The sequence below is a fragment of the Cydia fagiglandana genome, chromosome 18 (genome assembly GCF_963556715.1).
Source record: "Cydia fagiglandana chromosome 18, ilCydFagi1.1, whole genome shotgun sequence".
Classification (NCBI taxonomy): Eukaryota; Metazoa; Arthropoda; class Insecta; order Lepidoptera; family Tortricidae; genus Cydia; species Cydia fagiglandana.
Window position 1 is genome coordinate 5,494,048 of NC_085949.1, and position 14,871 is coordinate 5,508,918.

Sequence of the window (14,871 nt, forward strand, 5' to 3'; positions counted from 1 at the left end):
TGGTTTACATAGGCAACGTTATAGTGACGTCATTCACCGCTGTATTAAGCTGTAATCATGGTGACTTTACAATATCAACGACGAAGGCTATGACTAACATACGAATACGAATTAATAAATACCCAAGTTCTGTATACTTGTTTATCATTCCGTTGATAGACTTCATAGTGATGAGTTTCTCTGGTAAAGTGGTGCTAGTGACGGGCGCGAGCTCGGGCATTGGAGCAGCCACCGCCATCTTATTCTCTAAAGAAGGAGCCAGCGTCGCGATTGTCGGCAGGAATGAAACTAAACTCGGCAACGTAGCGCAGAAGTGCGCGCAACTGGGAGCACAGCCCCTCGTCATCAGAGCAGACGTCGCCAATGAAATAGAAGCCAGCACGATTATCAAGAAAACGGTAGAACACTTCGGGAAGCTTGACGTTTTAGTTAACAACGCAGGCATCGCAAGGAAAGCTACGGTTGCCGAATCAAATACTTTGCAAATATACGATGAAGTTATGAATACAAATATGCGCTCCATCGTTCAGCTGACGAGCCTGGCTGTGCCGTATCTAGTAGCGACCAAGGGGAACATAGTAAACGTGTCGAGTGTAGCATCAACGAAAGTTCTTGGTGAAGGTTTTATGGCGTACTGCGTGTCAAAGGCAGGTCTGGATCACTTCACTCGCTGCGCCGCCTTAGACCTGGCGGATTCTGGCGTGAGAGTGAACAGCGTGAACCCTGGTCCGGTGAGGACGGACATTGCTGAGAGTTCTGGGATGGCGCCGCCTGGGGCTGGAGATACGGCATGGGAGCATGCGAAGACAATGACGCTTTTGAACAGAGTGGGGGAGCCCGAGGAAATCGCTGATGTGATCGCGTTCCTGGCCAGCGATAGAGCGAGGAGCATCACCGGGTCTACCTACGTCTCTGATAATGGGCAACTGTTGAAGTGAAGAAATGATGTAAAATGTGAGGAACTCAAGTGATATTATGTTTTATAACTTAATTAAACTGAAATACCTTAGAATTTGATAGTATCCTTTCTACCGTACCTTCATACCTAGTAGTGGTATATAAATGTTTCTTTGGAATAAGAAAAAGTTTAGTTTTCGTAATTCATAACATGCTTAATCCTTAACTTTTAGGGACAAAATTAAAAGCAAAAGTGCGAATCGGACTCGTGCGGCCAGAGAGATCCGTAATCACACATTAGGTATTTTTACGAAGTTTAATTTTTTTCATAAGATCAGCTCATACTTGACGTTTCTTATAGGTTTTCCTGTAAGTGGGTTTTAGTAGTAGTAGTAGTAGTATGTGTACAAAGGCGAACTTATCCCGTTTTATTTATTTATTTAAACTTTATTGCGCAATAAATAAATAAATATTATAGGACAACCCACCCACAGACACCACGTCCAGCCACTACCTTTCCCTACAGAAAATTAAGTGGGTTTTATTTATTTATTTAAACTTTATTGCACAATATTTTTTTTATAATTTACACAACAATGTACAAATGGCGGACTTCATGTCAAACGGCATTCTCAACCAGTCAACCATAGGGCCAAACCTTAGAGCATTTCATAACTGGAGTGGCCATTGAGAGCTTACCCCTCTGCCGAAAAACTTTCACAATTGTGCAAACTTTAGTATGGACTGACATGACTATTTGTACGTTACGTACAAATTATGTAGACGTCCCCTCCCCCGCAAAAATCGGCAGACTGTTTCGTAAAAAAAATCACAGCGATGACGACAGTTACTAAAGGTTCTAAGGGCCAAACAGAGACATTTACAAAGGTTTTACTGTATTATGTACCTGTTTAGAGCAAAGTGGAAGTGCGTCAGCAGCAGAAAACGCCGCTATAAGTATGCCAGCCAGACTAGTGCCCCACAATTGTACCACTCACAGCACAAACACCAACACTCTTAACTGTCCAACAGTGGACCTTAAGCCTTTTGTAATAAGGTTTACCGATGGACAGTCAAGTGTGGGCGATGGTATCTGCCCCAAAATTGTATTACCCATACACTCCCATAATACACCGGACTACTTGAGTCATTACGTACCTGTCTAAAGCGGCTGGCGGCGCGTCGGCAGCGGAAAATGCCGTAGTAAGTGTATCAGCCAAGTGTGGGCCCCACCAATCCTGTGCTCCACACAGCCGCGCCAGTAGAGTGGCTAGCGCAGCCGCACCTCGGCCGCCCCACTCCCATAATACACCAAACTACTTCAAGTCATTACGTACCTGTCTAAAGCGGCTGGCGGCGCATCGGCGGCGGAAAACGCCGTAGTAAGCGTATCAGCCAAGTGTGGGCCCCACCAATCCAGTGCTCCACACAGCCGCGCCAGTAGAGTGGCTAGCGCAGCCGCACCTCGTCCGCCCCACTCCCATAATACACCAAACTACTTCAAGTCATTACGTACCTGTCTAAAGCGGCTGGCGGCGCATCGGCGGCGGAAAACGCCGTAGTAAGCGTATCAGCCAAGTGTGGGCCCCACCAATCCTGTCCTCCACACAGCCGTGCCAGCAGGGTGGCTAGCGCAGCCGCACCTCGGCCGCCCCACTCCCATAATAAACCGGACACCACTTGACACCATTCGAGGCTCACTTCTTGGTGTTGCTGGAAGAAAAACAACGATGAAACCTAGCTGTCTTAAATAAAGTTTGGCTCTCTGAATTACATAATATAACTATTTCATTGATAGCTGTTGGTTCTCCGAATAAATAAGGTTTACATTTTATAGCTCATATAATTTTATACTTGGCGCCTGCGTGAGGTTTTGGTAAATGAAAAATTACGGTTCATAAATTTAAAGAAACGGCCAACAATAATGCATTATTACATGTGCTGACCTATTTAGATCAAGTTTATTTACTTCTAAATAACGATCTTGTAACTTTTCTGTAAACGGTGTTTGCAACCAGTGATCAGTTGCCACTACACCTTATAAAAAAAATCCCCTCCCCCCGTCGCGTCTGTTTGTTTGTGTGTATAAACTCAAAAAGTACTGAACGGATTTTCATGCGGCTCTTAAGCATCAAAACCCGCATCCGTTCTACATCGTTCAACTAAGCTTACATTTCAAGCAAAAAAATAAAAAAATCAAATGGATGTATGTTTAATGAGTTTAATGAGCTCAAATGGAAGCGAAAAAACTACTTTTCATACTGCTGCACTCACAAAATTATGCCGAGACAGAAGCCATATTTGACAGGATTTAGTTTCAATATTGTGTCTAGGGTTAGCCTTAGTTTGTAGTTTGGATTAGGTACTAGTCGTAAGTAGTTTCTTACTAAATGTTAGACTAATTGTAACAGCTCTGATATTTAATTGTAATTTGGTTCCCCGCGATACAGGCATTGCCTAGTGCGGAGACCCCTGGTATATCTGTAACCTTTGCTGAAATAAATGATCTTTATTCTTATTCTTATTTGTAAGTACATAATATGTGACGTCCCACGGGTAAAGGTATCTTATGGCGGTTGGCGCTTACGCTATTATTAACGCCGCTCCAATATTATTGCGGTGCTATGCGACGTAAGCGCCAGCAGCCATAAGGTACCTTTTGCCGTGGAACTTCACAAATAATCATTATAAAACGTTTATTAACTTACCACATCATCGACTTGGAAGAAGAAATACAGCAGCGTATCAACTATATTCTCGCTTATAACTCTCAACTTATCCGTCGAAGCTCTCTCCAGCAACGCTTCTGGTGTGACTTGGCCTTTGTTGATCTGGTCTAGCACGTGCTCATTACATTCAGATTTGTTCTGCAACCTTTTGACAATGTTGGTGCATGTGTGTAGCTGTTGTTGTAGTTCTATGCACTCCTGGTATGCGGTTAGGACTTTGGGGTCGGATTCGTTGGGTAGGTTGAGGTAAGCCATCATGTGGGCTGCGTTGCCGTTGTATAGTTCTAAGTAGGGATTTAGGAGGTCCATTAATTTTCCGGTCGCTAGCCTGTTGAGAGAAAAAAGATATAGATGTATAGGTATGTTATTTTAATTAAGTTTAAGGTGGTTCGCCTAGGTTACTCAAAACTTAACTCTCGCTAGATGGCACCACTTTTGCAAGATTTCAGATTTTATTTTTTTGTGAAATGGTCTTGGTATTTGTATACTTAAAAGTATGTTTCGCGCACTCTTTAAGTAAATATTGAACTATTAAAATAAACATTGAATACTTCATTGTGCAAAAACCACCTTTTTAATTCGACGGAGTGTTGCTGTCACGCTTTTTCCTACTATTACTCACACATGCAAACAGTGTTTCCGTGATCCTTGTAGTAGACAATTTCACACAACGTAAGTATGTTGCAATAGCGTAACGGTATGATCGTGGAAATACGTGCAAGAGGATTGGGGTTCAAGACTGGTGCGAGTAGGTAATTTCTTTTTGTTTCTCCTTTGTGTTATCTTACCTTTAAACGAGCAATTATTAGATATATAATTATTTATTTATATATTTGGATGGTATCAGAAACGGCTCTAACGATTTCGATGAAATTTGCTATAAGGGGTTTGATCTCTTTGAGTTTTTATGTTTTGTAAGCTTTGGTCGGTCTCCCAGATATTCAATCTCCGCTTGGCAACTAATCCCAGAATTGGCATGCGCACTAGTTTTTACGAAAGCGACTGCTCTGACCTTCCAACCCAGAGAGTAAACTTATTTGGATTAGTCCGGTTTCCTCACATTGTTTTCTTTTACCGAAAAATAGGTATCGGTGTATAAATAGGTAGGTATCAAATGCTATTTCGTACAAAAGTTCGAAAAATCATTGGTACGAGCCGGGGTTAGAACCCGCGACCTCCGAATTGCTTTCCGCTAGGCCAGCAGCGCTTCCCCCACATACTCAGTGCTATCAGGTTTTTTAAAAATCAAAAACGATTACTTATGAAAGCAGAAGAATATAAATGATTGTATTAGATTTATAATTGTTACATATTTGCCGTAACTTATTTTTAAAATGTGTTTTTCAATTAAAAGACACGTCAAGATTCTGCCCTGCTTATCGTACGTGCAGTACTTGCATGAAAAACATCGTTTAAATAAAGAACTTATTCAAAGAGAACAAGATAAACAATTGCACGTCTCTTAAACTGCGATTACTGCATATGTTAGCACGGCAGCATTGTTTACCTTATTTCTAATGCTAAAAAAAACAAACTATAGTAATAATTGGGTTTTTCATTCATAGACAAAATCCATTATTTTTAACCACAGGAAATTTTATACACTTCTTTTTAGGGTTCCGTACCCAAAGGGTAAAACGGGACCCTATTACTAAGACTTCGCTGTCCGTCCGTCCGTCCGTCCGTCCGTCTGTCACCAGGCTGTATCTCACGAACCGTAATAGCTAGACAGTTGAAATTTTCACAGATGATGTATTTCTGTTGCCGCTATAACAACAAATACTAAAAACAGAATAAAATAAAGATTTGAATGGGGCTCCCATACAACAAACGTGATTTTTGACCAAAGTTAAGCAACGTCGGGAGTGGTCAGTACTTGGATGGGTGACCGTTTTTTTTTGCCTTTTTTTATTTTGCATTATGGCACGGAACCCTTCGTGCGCGAGTCCGACTCGCACTTGCCCGGTTTTTATTGCAGTGAGGATGTCCTGATTGTAAAAATCAGAGAGATTAGGAAGAGTATAATTTCTAATTATCTTTGTAAAAATAAAAGAATACGTGTAGCCCATACTTCATAATCGATTAATGATAATAATAAAAAAAAAAACAATACGAAATTTAGGTGTAACAAAAATACAAAAGTTATGTTCCAGCATACAATGACTGGGGATCGAACCGGGAATCTTCCGTTTGCAAGCAAAAAAGCGACTGTTTGCATAACACGCCATGATAGTTCTTAGCTAAGCTGACGAACTTCTCGCTTAGGTCAATTGTCCTGTCAAATATCAGTGTCAACAAAATTGCACTAAACATGACGGCACTCCAAATTCGAGCCGTGGTCAGCCCGGCAACGTCGGAAATGGTATGGCAACGTCGCAAATGTATCTGTACACGACATTTGTGACACACACATACGTAAAATTGATGAAAAGTTAACTATGATTTTTGCATGATTTCTGTATGAAATATTGTTTTCCTGTTAATTTCGCGCAAACGAATATTCGAAAGAAGATAAATGCGGAAATATTTGTGTACTAATCGTGTGTAGTTACTTAAGGTGGTTCTCCTTGCTCGATTTTCATACAACTTTCTTGGCACCCTAGCTCCTATTATATAGGGTTTCTTCACTTGTATATGTAATGTTTGGGTAGTATATATATTTCTGTCTTCGCTTAACGTAAAAAAATACTAGATTTTGATTAAAATTATTAAGAAAAAAGCCTTTGAATATTGGTAAAATTTTGCCTCATTGCTTGTTTGTGTGAGTGATGCTTATAGTATCGGTGTATTTCTAACATGGCGACTTCATTTGACAAGCAATCATTTTTAATTTGTCAAAGGTGTAACAGATGGCACTTTAAAACCGCAACACAGATTACCTGTGTATTTTGTTTTATTTTCACTCAATAGAGGGAGGTATATTTAATGCACAAAGCATGTTACGAGTATACCTACTCATTTAAGAATCTCCTTTCTGATATAATTTCATTCCCAGATTTAATATAACTTAATAATTATTATGATTATTACACAATAAAATACATTTATATATTTATAGAAAGGTCAGTCCAAACAATCATTCGCGTTACGGTCGTCCACCGAAAACCCTTGTGAATTCTGCTTTCGTTTCGGTAAATGTTCTCTGGAAAAGCCTATATTTATTGTAACAATGATTTTTAAACTAAAATACCTAGCTATATTTTTCTCAAAAATATATAGGTATGTGGAGAAAAATGTCATCTTCTTGTAAATAAACAAGATTCTATAATATCTTCTGCTTGTGCATAACAATAACATTAGTAGATGATATTTTTAGGGTTCCGTACCCAAAGGGTAAAACGGGACCCTATTACTAAGACTTCGCTGTCCGTCCGTCTGTCCGTCTGTCTGTCACCAGGCTGTATCTCACGAACCGTGATAGCTAGACAGTTGAAATATTCACAGATGATGTATTTCTGTTGCCGCTATAACAACAAATACTAAAAACAGAATAAAATAAAGATTTAAATGGGGCTCACATACAACAAACGTGATTTTTGACCAAAGTTAAGCAACGTCGGGAGTGGTCAGTACTTGGATGGGTGACCGTTTTTTTTTTTGCATTATGGTACGGAACCCTTCGTGCGCGAGTCCGACTCGCACTTGCCTGGTTTTTTTTCAAAAATGCTGCCTTTCACCCGAGTTAAAACACTCTACTTTTCATTTCGCATACGAGGAAAGTAAAATGCATGTGTTTTTTTAAATACATTTTTATAGTAGGTATTTTTGAGAGTAGGTATTTTCAATTAACAATTTGGCCAAAAGTAATTTATGGAATGGGGAGTCAAATATCAGAATGGAAATTGTATAACAAATCCATTTATACCCAAATTTCAATTGCTTATTGTAAAAAGAATAATAAAATCGTACTTGGAATTGGAACCTAAACTGCTCTAGTGCAGAAACGTATCATTTCCTGCACACCTTTTACAACAACAATGACCCTCTTTCATATATTCGGTCAAATTGTGCTTTTTGAAAAACTAATTATAGCCAGCCTTTTATGAATGTAGTATGATACCTTAGGGTATGGTGCTTTACGCACACTAGCGTCCCTTCCCCTCCCCCTGACGCAACCAACCCTTTTTGCATGAAATATGTCCCGGTTCACAGTTTTTTAGATTTTTTGAGGAAAGTATACATTTTAGGAAAAAAGTGTCAATGAAAGAAATAATCCTTAATAAATTCTTAATAAAAAAGGTCATATTTTTTTTTTATATGATGCACCTAATTCATGTATTAGCTTGTCAAAATTCGAAATAACATAGTTTTTACTTAGGGTTCGAAACTCATTTATTATACACGGTGTAACATGAGGAAACCGAATAATTTTAACAGCGTATTCCTGATCACATTTAGAGACAAAAATGTCCTTTAAACTTTTTTGAAATTCGCCTAGTTTCAGAGTTGTCAAAATTATTCGGTTTCCTCGTGTTACACCGTGTATAATAAATGAGTTTCGAATCCTAAGTAAAAACTATGTTATTTCGAATTTTAACAAGCTAATACATGAATGTGCATCATGTAAAAAAATCAATATGACCTTTTTTACTAAGAATTTATTAAGGATTATTTCTTTCATTGACACTTTTTTCCTAAAATATATTCTTTCCTCAAAAAATGTAAAAAACTGTGAACCGGGACATATTTCATGCAAAAAGGGGGGGTTACGTCAGGGGGAGGGGAAGGGACGCTAGTGTGCGTAAAGCACCATACCCTATGGTATCATACTACATTCATAAAAGGCTGGCTATAATTAGTTTGTCTTCCCCATACATTAGAACACAATTTAACCGAATCAATAGCATGAGAAATGAAACGGATATTTCTTGTTTTCTTTGCATTAGCATTTTTCTCTCGATAATTTAATCAATTTGCAACATAAGTAGAAGAATCCTCATATATCCATAAATATCAAAATATAAAAGGACATACATTTTTAGAAGAATTCCACGTGCGACGTTGCCAAATGGTTTAAAGTACAACATGCTCGCAACGTTTGGATGTCAATAAGTTGACAATGAAAAATTATATTTCAAATCAATTCAAACTTAATATTTTTGACAGTAATGGGTTACTTAAATAAGAAGGCATTTTTCGCCCGGGTCTACTATGGTCAAATGGTCTAGTGGCTTTTAGCTACTGAGTATAAGTCTAACAAGTTGAACAGCATGACAGGGTTCAAACCACGAACATAGACTCATTTCTTTTTGTATTTATTTATTTATTTTGTTTCATTTTTTGGTAATTTTATATGCCTTATTTTAAAAGTTATTTTAAGTAAATGTGTTGTATTTGATTATTTCATGTAGGTATATCATTTCAATAAAATTTTGGAAACTTTTATTTTATACCTGGTCAAGCAAATCTTGTCAGTAAAAAAACCGGGCAAGTGCGAGTCGGGCTCACGCACGAAGGGTTCCGTACCATAATGCAAAAAAAAACGGTCACCCATCCAAGTACTGACCACTCCCGAAGTTGCTTAACTTTGGTCAAAAATCACGTTTGTTGTATGGGAGCCCCTTTTAAATCTTTATTTTATTCTGTTTTTAGTATTTGTTGTTATAGCGGCAACAGAAATACATCATCTGTGAAAATTTCAACTGTCTAGCTATCACGGTTCGTGAGATACAGCCTGGTGACAGACGGACGGACGGACGGACGGACGGACGGACAGCGAAGTCTTAGTAATAGGGTCCCATTTTACCCTTTGGGTACGGAACCCTAAAAAGGCGCGAAATCCAAATGTTCTATGAACGATATCCCTTCGCGCCTACATTTTTCAAATTTGCCGCCTTTTTCTACTGACAAGATCTGCTTGACCAGCTATACTTCGTCGATAGTTGACTTCTTATGTCTTATTCTGCGATCCTAATTAGCCTCATGCATGACTTTTTTTTAATTATTTTAATCATTATTTATCCTTTGAAAACCGGAAAATAAAAATACTTTTATAAATCTTCCCATAATATTATTAAAAAATAATTAAAATACTGAAAATATTTTACTCACGTAAGTTTAGTTTCGAAGAATAACATACGCTTAAAATAATTCAAAAGAGAATGCTAAAATTATAAAATAAAAAAAAACTGGCATTGTCGGGGTTTGAACCATGTATCTTAGCTACAATCTGATTTTTTTCAAAATAGAGGCTACGGGTGCCACGAGCACATGACAGTTGATGGTCGAAAACATTAGTTGCTTCTGAATGCCTTGCAATTCTTAATCGTTGCTCAAACAAGAATTTATTATTTAATTTCCAATCTTTTTTCAACAATAAACATTTCATCCGCTGCGCCCTCTAGGTTACTTTACTGTAACATTACGAATCTGCTGACATTTGACACTGACTTTAAGGTGACTTTAAGTACGTAAGTGTGCGTGAATGCAAGAAATTGCAATATTTTGCAGTTGGATTCCGGTAATAACGAAATGAGACAATGTTGAGTTGAACATGTCTCGATTTGGATGTAGTATTTTTTATAGTTTTCGCACATATCAACACATCTTATGAAACTTTGTATTTTGGGAGAAATAGTGAAAATCCACAATTCGTGCACAGTGACGCCATCTTTTGGCTGATAATCGGCATCCCATCCCTAGACATCCACCTTAATGAGCTTTGATTGAATTTTGTATGAAAAGCGAACCACCTTAAGGTGGTTCTCCTTGCTCGATTTTCATACAACTTTCTTGGCACCCTAGCTCCTATTATATAGGGTTTCTTCACTTGTATATGTAATGTTTGGGTAGTATATATATATCTGTCTTCGCAGAACGTAAAAAAATACTAGATTTTGATTAAAATTATTAAGAAAAAAGCCTTTGAATATTGGTAAAATTTTGCCTCATTGCTTGTTTGTGTGAGTGATGCTTATAGTATCGGTGTAATTCTAACATGGCGACTTCATTTGACAAGCAATCATTTTTAATTTGTCAAAGGTGTAACAGATGGCACTTTAAAACCGCAACACAGATTACCTGTGTATTTTGTTTTATTTTCACTCAATAGAGGGAGGTATATTTAATGCACAAAGCATGTTACGAGTATACCTACTCATTTAAGAATCTCCTTTCTGATATAATTTCATTCCCAGATTTAATATAACTTAATAATTATTATGATTATTACACAATAAAATACATTAATATATTTATAGAAAGGTCAGTCCAAACAATCATTCGCGTTACGGTCGTCCACCGAAAACCCTTGTGAATTCTGCTTTCGTTTCGGTAAATGTTCTCTGGAAAAGCCTATATTTATTGTAACAATGATTTTTAAACTAAAATACCTAGCTATATTTTTCTCAAAAATATATATAGTAGTGGACCCTATAATGGACGTGGAACCAGTTATGGGACAAAAAACCACAAATCCTCTAAAATAAGTATCTAAAAATAGTTTATAAACACTGTCTGTATATTATCATAAATATGAGTCTTAGAGCTGTTTCAATTTAAAGTTTCATTAAATTTGGTTATTTTTTAAGAAATTGGCGTCAACCCAAAAGTTGTCGTGTCACTGAAAAAAAATACCACTACGAATTCTTAACAACTTCGCTAAGAGAGGTGAGTTAATTTATTAAATTTTAATTAATTAATACTCGATGAAAACTAGAATGTGTTTTGTTAATTGCATTTACCATGAGATAATGTATACAACACACTATGTTGTGACTCCACAGATGTAAAAAAAATAGTGGTATTTGGCCCAATCCCATTATAGGAGCTGTAAAACTGCATGCCTCCTATAATGGGACAATTGACATTATAATGCTTGCCATGGCATAATTTCATGTTTAAACAATACAGAAGTAAAATGTAGTTACGAAATACGTCAACCAGGAGGTATTCTCGGACTTCGCATAAATTAATATCGTTTTTTCCAAACTTTTATTTAACTTGCCCTGTTAGTTTGTGTGGGTCAAATTTTGGTAACTGAATTTGAGCCACTTTTCGATTTCCGATACAATTGAATTTTTTTGTAAGTACGTAATTAAGTATGCAAATCTGATGATAATGCAATATTATATATGATAACATCGACCTGATCTTATGATGGAGACAGGAGGTGGCCATGGGAATTTTATCGAAATAAACCCTAACTAATTGTGTTAGGTATATTAGAATTGTCTCGATGGATCTAATACAATAATAATTGGCTGTGGAAAGAAAAATACATTCATCGATAAAAGCTTATACCAAAAATTGATTTTTTTGCCATAACTTATACCCCATTTCAATATTTTATACTGATAGAGCAATGTCCATTATAGGGGGCCCATTACTGGATCCACGTCCATTACTGGGGGCCCATTACTGGAGCTTTGGTGTCCATGACTGGAGAAGAAAAAAACATAGTTTTAATTTGTTAAGTATGTGGAAACTCATTGCAATATCTTTGATACAACACGCCTAAAACATGAAAGACGGATAGGACTTTCATCTTTTAACACGCTAAGCGGTAGACCAGTTACATGTATAAGGGAAATATCATAAATACTCCAAATTTCTTCTTAAATGTCCCATGACTGGTGCTGTTACTATAGGTATGTGGAGAAAAATGTCATCTTCTTGTAAATAAACAAGATTCTATAATATCTTCTGCTTGTGCATAACAATAACATTAGTAGATGATACTTTTAGGGTTCCGTACCCAAAGGGTAAAACGGGACCCTATTACTAAGACTTCGCTGTACGTCCGTCTGTCTGTCACCAGGCTGTATCTCACGAACCGTGATAGCTAGACAGTTGAAATTTTCACAGATGATGTATTTCTGTTGCCGCTATAACAACAAATACTAAAAACAGAATAAAATAAAGATTTAAATGGGGCTCCCATACAACAAACGTGATTTTTGACCAAAGTTAAGCAACGTCGGGAGTGGTCAGTACTTGGATGGGTGACCGTTTCTTTTTTGGTTTTTTTTTTTGTTTTTTTTTTTGCATTATAGTACGGAACCCTTCGTGCGCGAGTCCGACTCGCACTTGCCTGGTTTTTTTTCAAAAATGCTGCCTTTCACCCGAGTTAAAACACTCTACTTTTCATTTCGCATACGAGGAAAGTAAAATGCATGTGTTTTTTTAAATACATTTTTATAGTAGGTATTTTTGAGAGTAGGTATTTTCAATTAACAATTTGGCCAAAAGTAATTTATGGAATGGGGAGTCAAATATCAGAATGGAAATTGTATAACAAATCCATTTATACCCAAATTTCAATTGCTTATTGTAAAAAGAATAATACAATCGTACTTGTAATTGGAACCTAAACTGCTCTAGTGCAGAAACGTATCATTTCCTGCACACCTTTTACAACAACAATGACCCTCTTTCATATATTCGGTCAAATTGTGCTTTTTGAAAAACTAATTATAGCCAGCCTTTTATGAATGTAGTATGATAACTTAGGGTATGGTGCTTTACGCACACTAGCGTCCCTTCCCCTCCCCCTGACGCAACCCACCCTTTTTGCATGAAATATGTCCCGGTTCACAGTTTTTTACATTTTTTGAGGAAAGTATACATTTTAGGAAAAAAAGTGTCAATGAAAGAAATAATCCTTAATAAATTCTTAATAAAAAAGGTCATATTCATTTTTTTTATATCATGCACCTAATTCATGTATTAGCTTGTCAAAATTCGAAATAACATAGTTTTTACTTAGGGTTCGAAACTCATTTATTATACACGGTGTAACATGAGGAAACTGAATAATTTTAACAGCGTATTCCTGATCACATTTAGAGACAAAAATGTCCTATAAACTTTTTTGAAATTCGCCTAGTTTCAGAGTTAATACCAATAAAAAAAAACAAGTTTCTATTGTTACATAGTTCAAAACGCCTTTTTGATGGCGATGTTGCTACTATGGGATTTAGTCTAAATATCCTTATTGATATGTCAAAAAGTGACAAGTAACACTTTACAAAAACTAAGTTTTACGAAAAAAAAACCATTTTAAGTGACAATTTTTATATACAAATTCATTCATAAAATTAAAAAAAAAAACCAAAAAAATTTTTTTTTTTGGCGAAATTGACCTAAACACATATTACATCTTTTCCTTTTTTTGACCTCATGTATACATTTTAGGATAAAAGTGTCAATGAAAGAAATAGTTCCTTATTAAATTCTTAGTAAAAAAGGTTATATATTCATTTTATAACACTTATTATAAAAGGTGTCCTCAAGAAATGCGAAAGATTTTATTTCTGAGGTCAAATTAAAAGAAGGAAAAAATGTTTGTATGAGTTTAGGTCAATTTCGCCGAAAACAATTTTTTTTATTGTTTTTACGGTTCCGTACTTCAAAAGGAAAAAACGGAACCCTTATAGGATCACTCGTGCGTCTGTCTGTCTGTCTGTCTGTCACAGCCGATTTTCTCCGGAACTACTGGACCAATCAAGTTGTAATCTGGTACAAATATGTATGTTTGTAAACAAATGAATTTTAAACATGGGGGCCACTTTTGGGGGGTAAATGAAAAAATTAAAAAATAAAAATTTTCAAACTATATCATGTTACATATCAAATGAAAGAGCTTATTGTAAGGATCTCAAATATATATTTTTTATAATTTTCGAATAAACACTTTAGAAGTTATTCAAGAAAATAGGCAAAAAATGACTATTCCCCCCTCCCCCTTTATCTCCGAAACTACTAGGTTTAAAATTTTGAAAAAATACATAAAATAGGTCTATGATGACAGGAAAACCTATTAGAAATGTACAGTCAAGCGTGAGTCGGACTTAATTACAGTTTTTGATCCGACTCCTACGGATTTTTTAAAGATTTCACTCACGTTTCGCATAAATAATGTTTAGTTTTAAGTTTATAAAATACATATGTATGTTAGTCTGTAAGGTATTTGTAATATGGGCCTTGTTCCCTGAATTAAATATCTAAATAAATAAATAAATAAAATAAAAAATACATTGTTAAAAATTGTGTAATATACGGAATCCTTGGAACGCGAGTCCGACTCGCACTTGGCCGCAATTTTTTAATTTTTTGAATATATATGTATGTACATAAAAAGTAAATGTTATTGGTAAACTTGTCAGTTAACATGGATTTTTACTTTTTTTTCGGTAAACATAGTTTTTGCAACGTGTTACTTAATTGTCACTTTTTGACATATCAATAAGGATATTTAGACTAAATCCCATAGTAACAACATCGCCATCAAAAAGGCGTTTTGAAC

At 36.3% G+C, this 14,871-nt stretch overlaps 2 protein-coding genes across 2 annotated transcripts in view; one reads left to right on the plus strand and one right to left on the minus strand.

Moving 5' to 3' along the window:
* LOC134673322 (baculoviral IAP repeat-containing protein 6) overlaps nt 1-14,871 on the minus strand; it is a 113,564-nt gene that overhangs the window by 56,466 nt on the left and 42,227 nt on the right. Inside the window, exons 16-17 of the mRNA XM_063531293.1 lie at nt 3,606-3,954; nt 2,414-2,610 (exon numbers count right to left, since the gene is read on the minus strand). Coding sequence (XP_063387363.1) covers nt 2,414-2,610; nt 3,606-3,954 — 546 coding nt within the window. The remainder of the gene's footprint in view (nt 1-2,413; nt 2,611-3,605; nt 3,955-14,871) is intronic.
* On the plus strand, nt 128-980 carry LOC134673314 (3-oxoacyl-[acyl-carrier-protein] reductase FabG-like). The gene has a single exon (XM_063531283.1). The coding sequence runs from the start codon at nt 171-173 to the stop codon at nt 936-938; it is 768 nt and encodes a 255-aa protein (XP_063387353.1). The 5' UTR covers nt 128-170; the 3' UTR covers nt 939-980.

Bases quoted from the DNA above. Each gene is read 5' to 3' on its own strand.
- LOC134673314 (XM_063531283.1), top strand. From the start codon at position 171: ATGAGTTTCTCTGGTAAAGTGGTGCTAGTGACGGGCGCGAGCTCGGGC.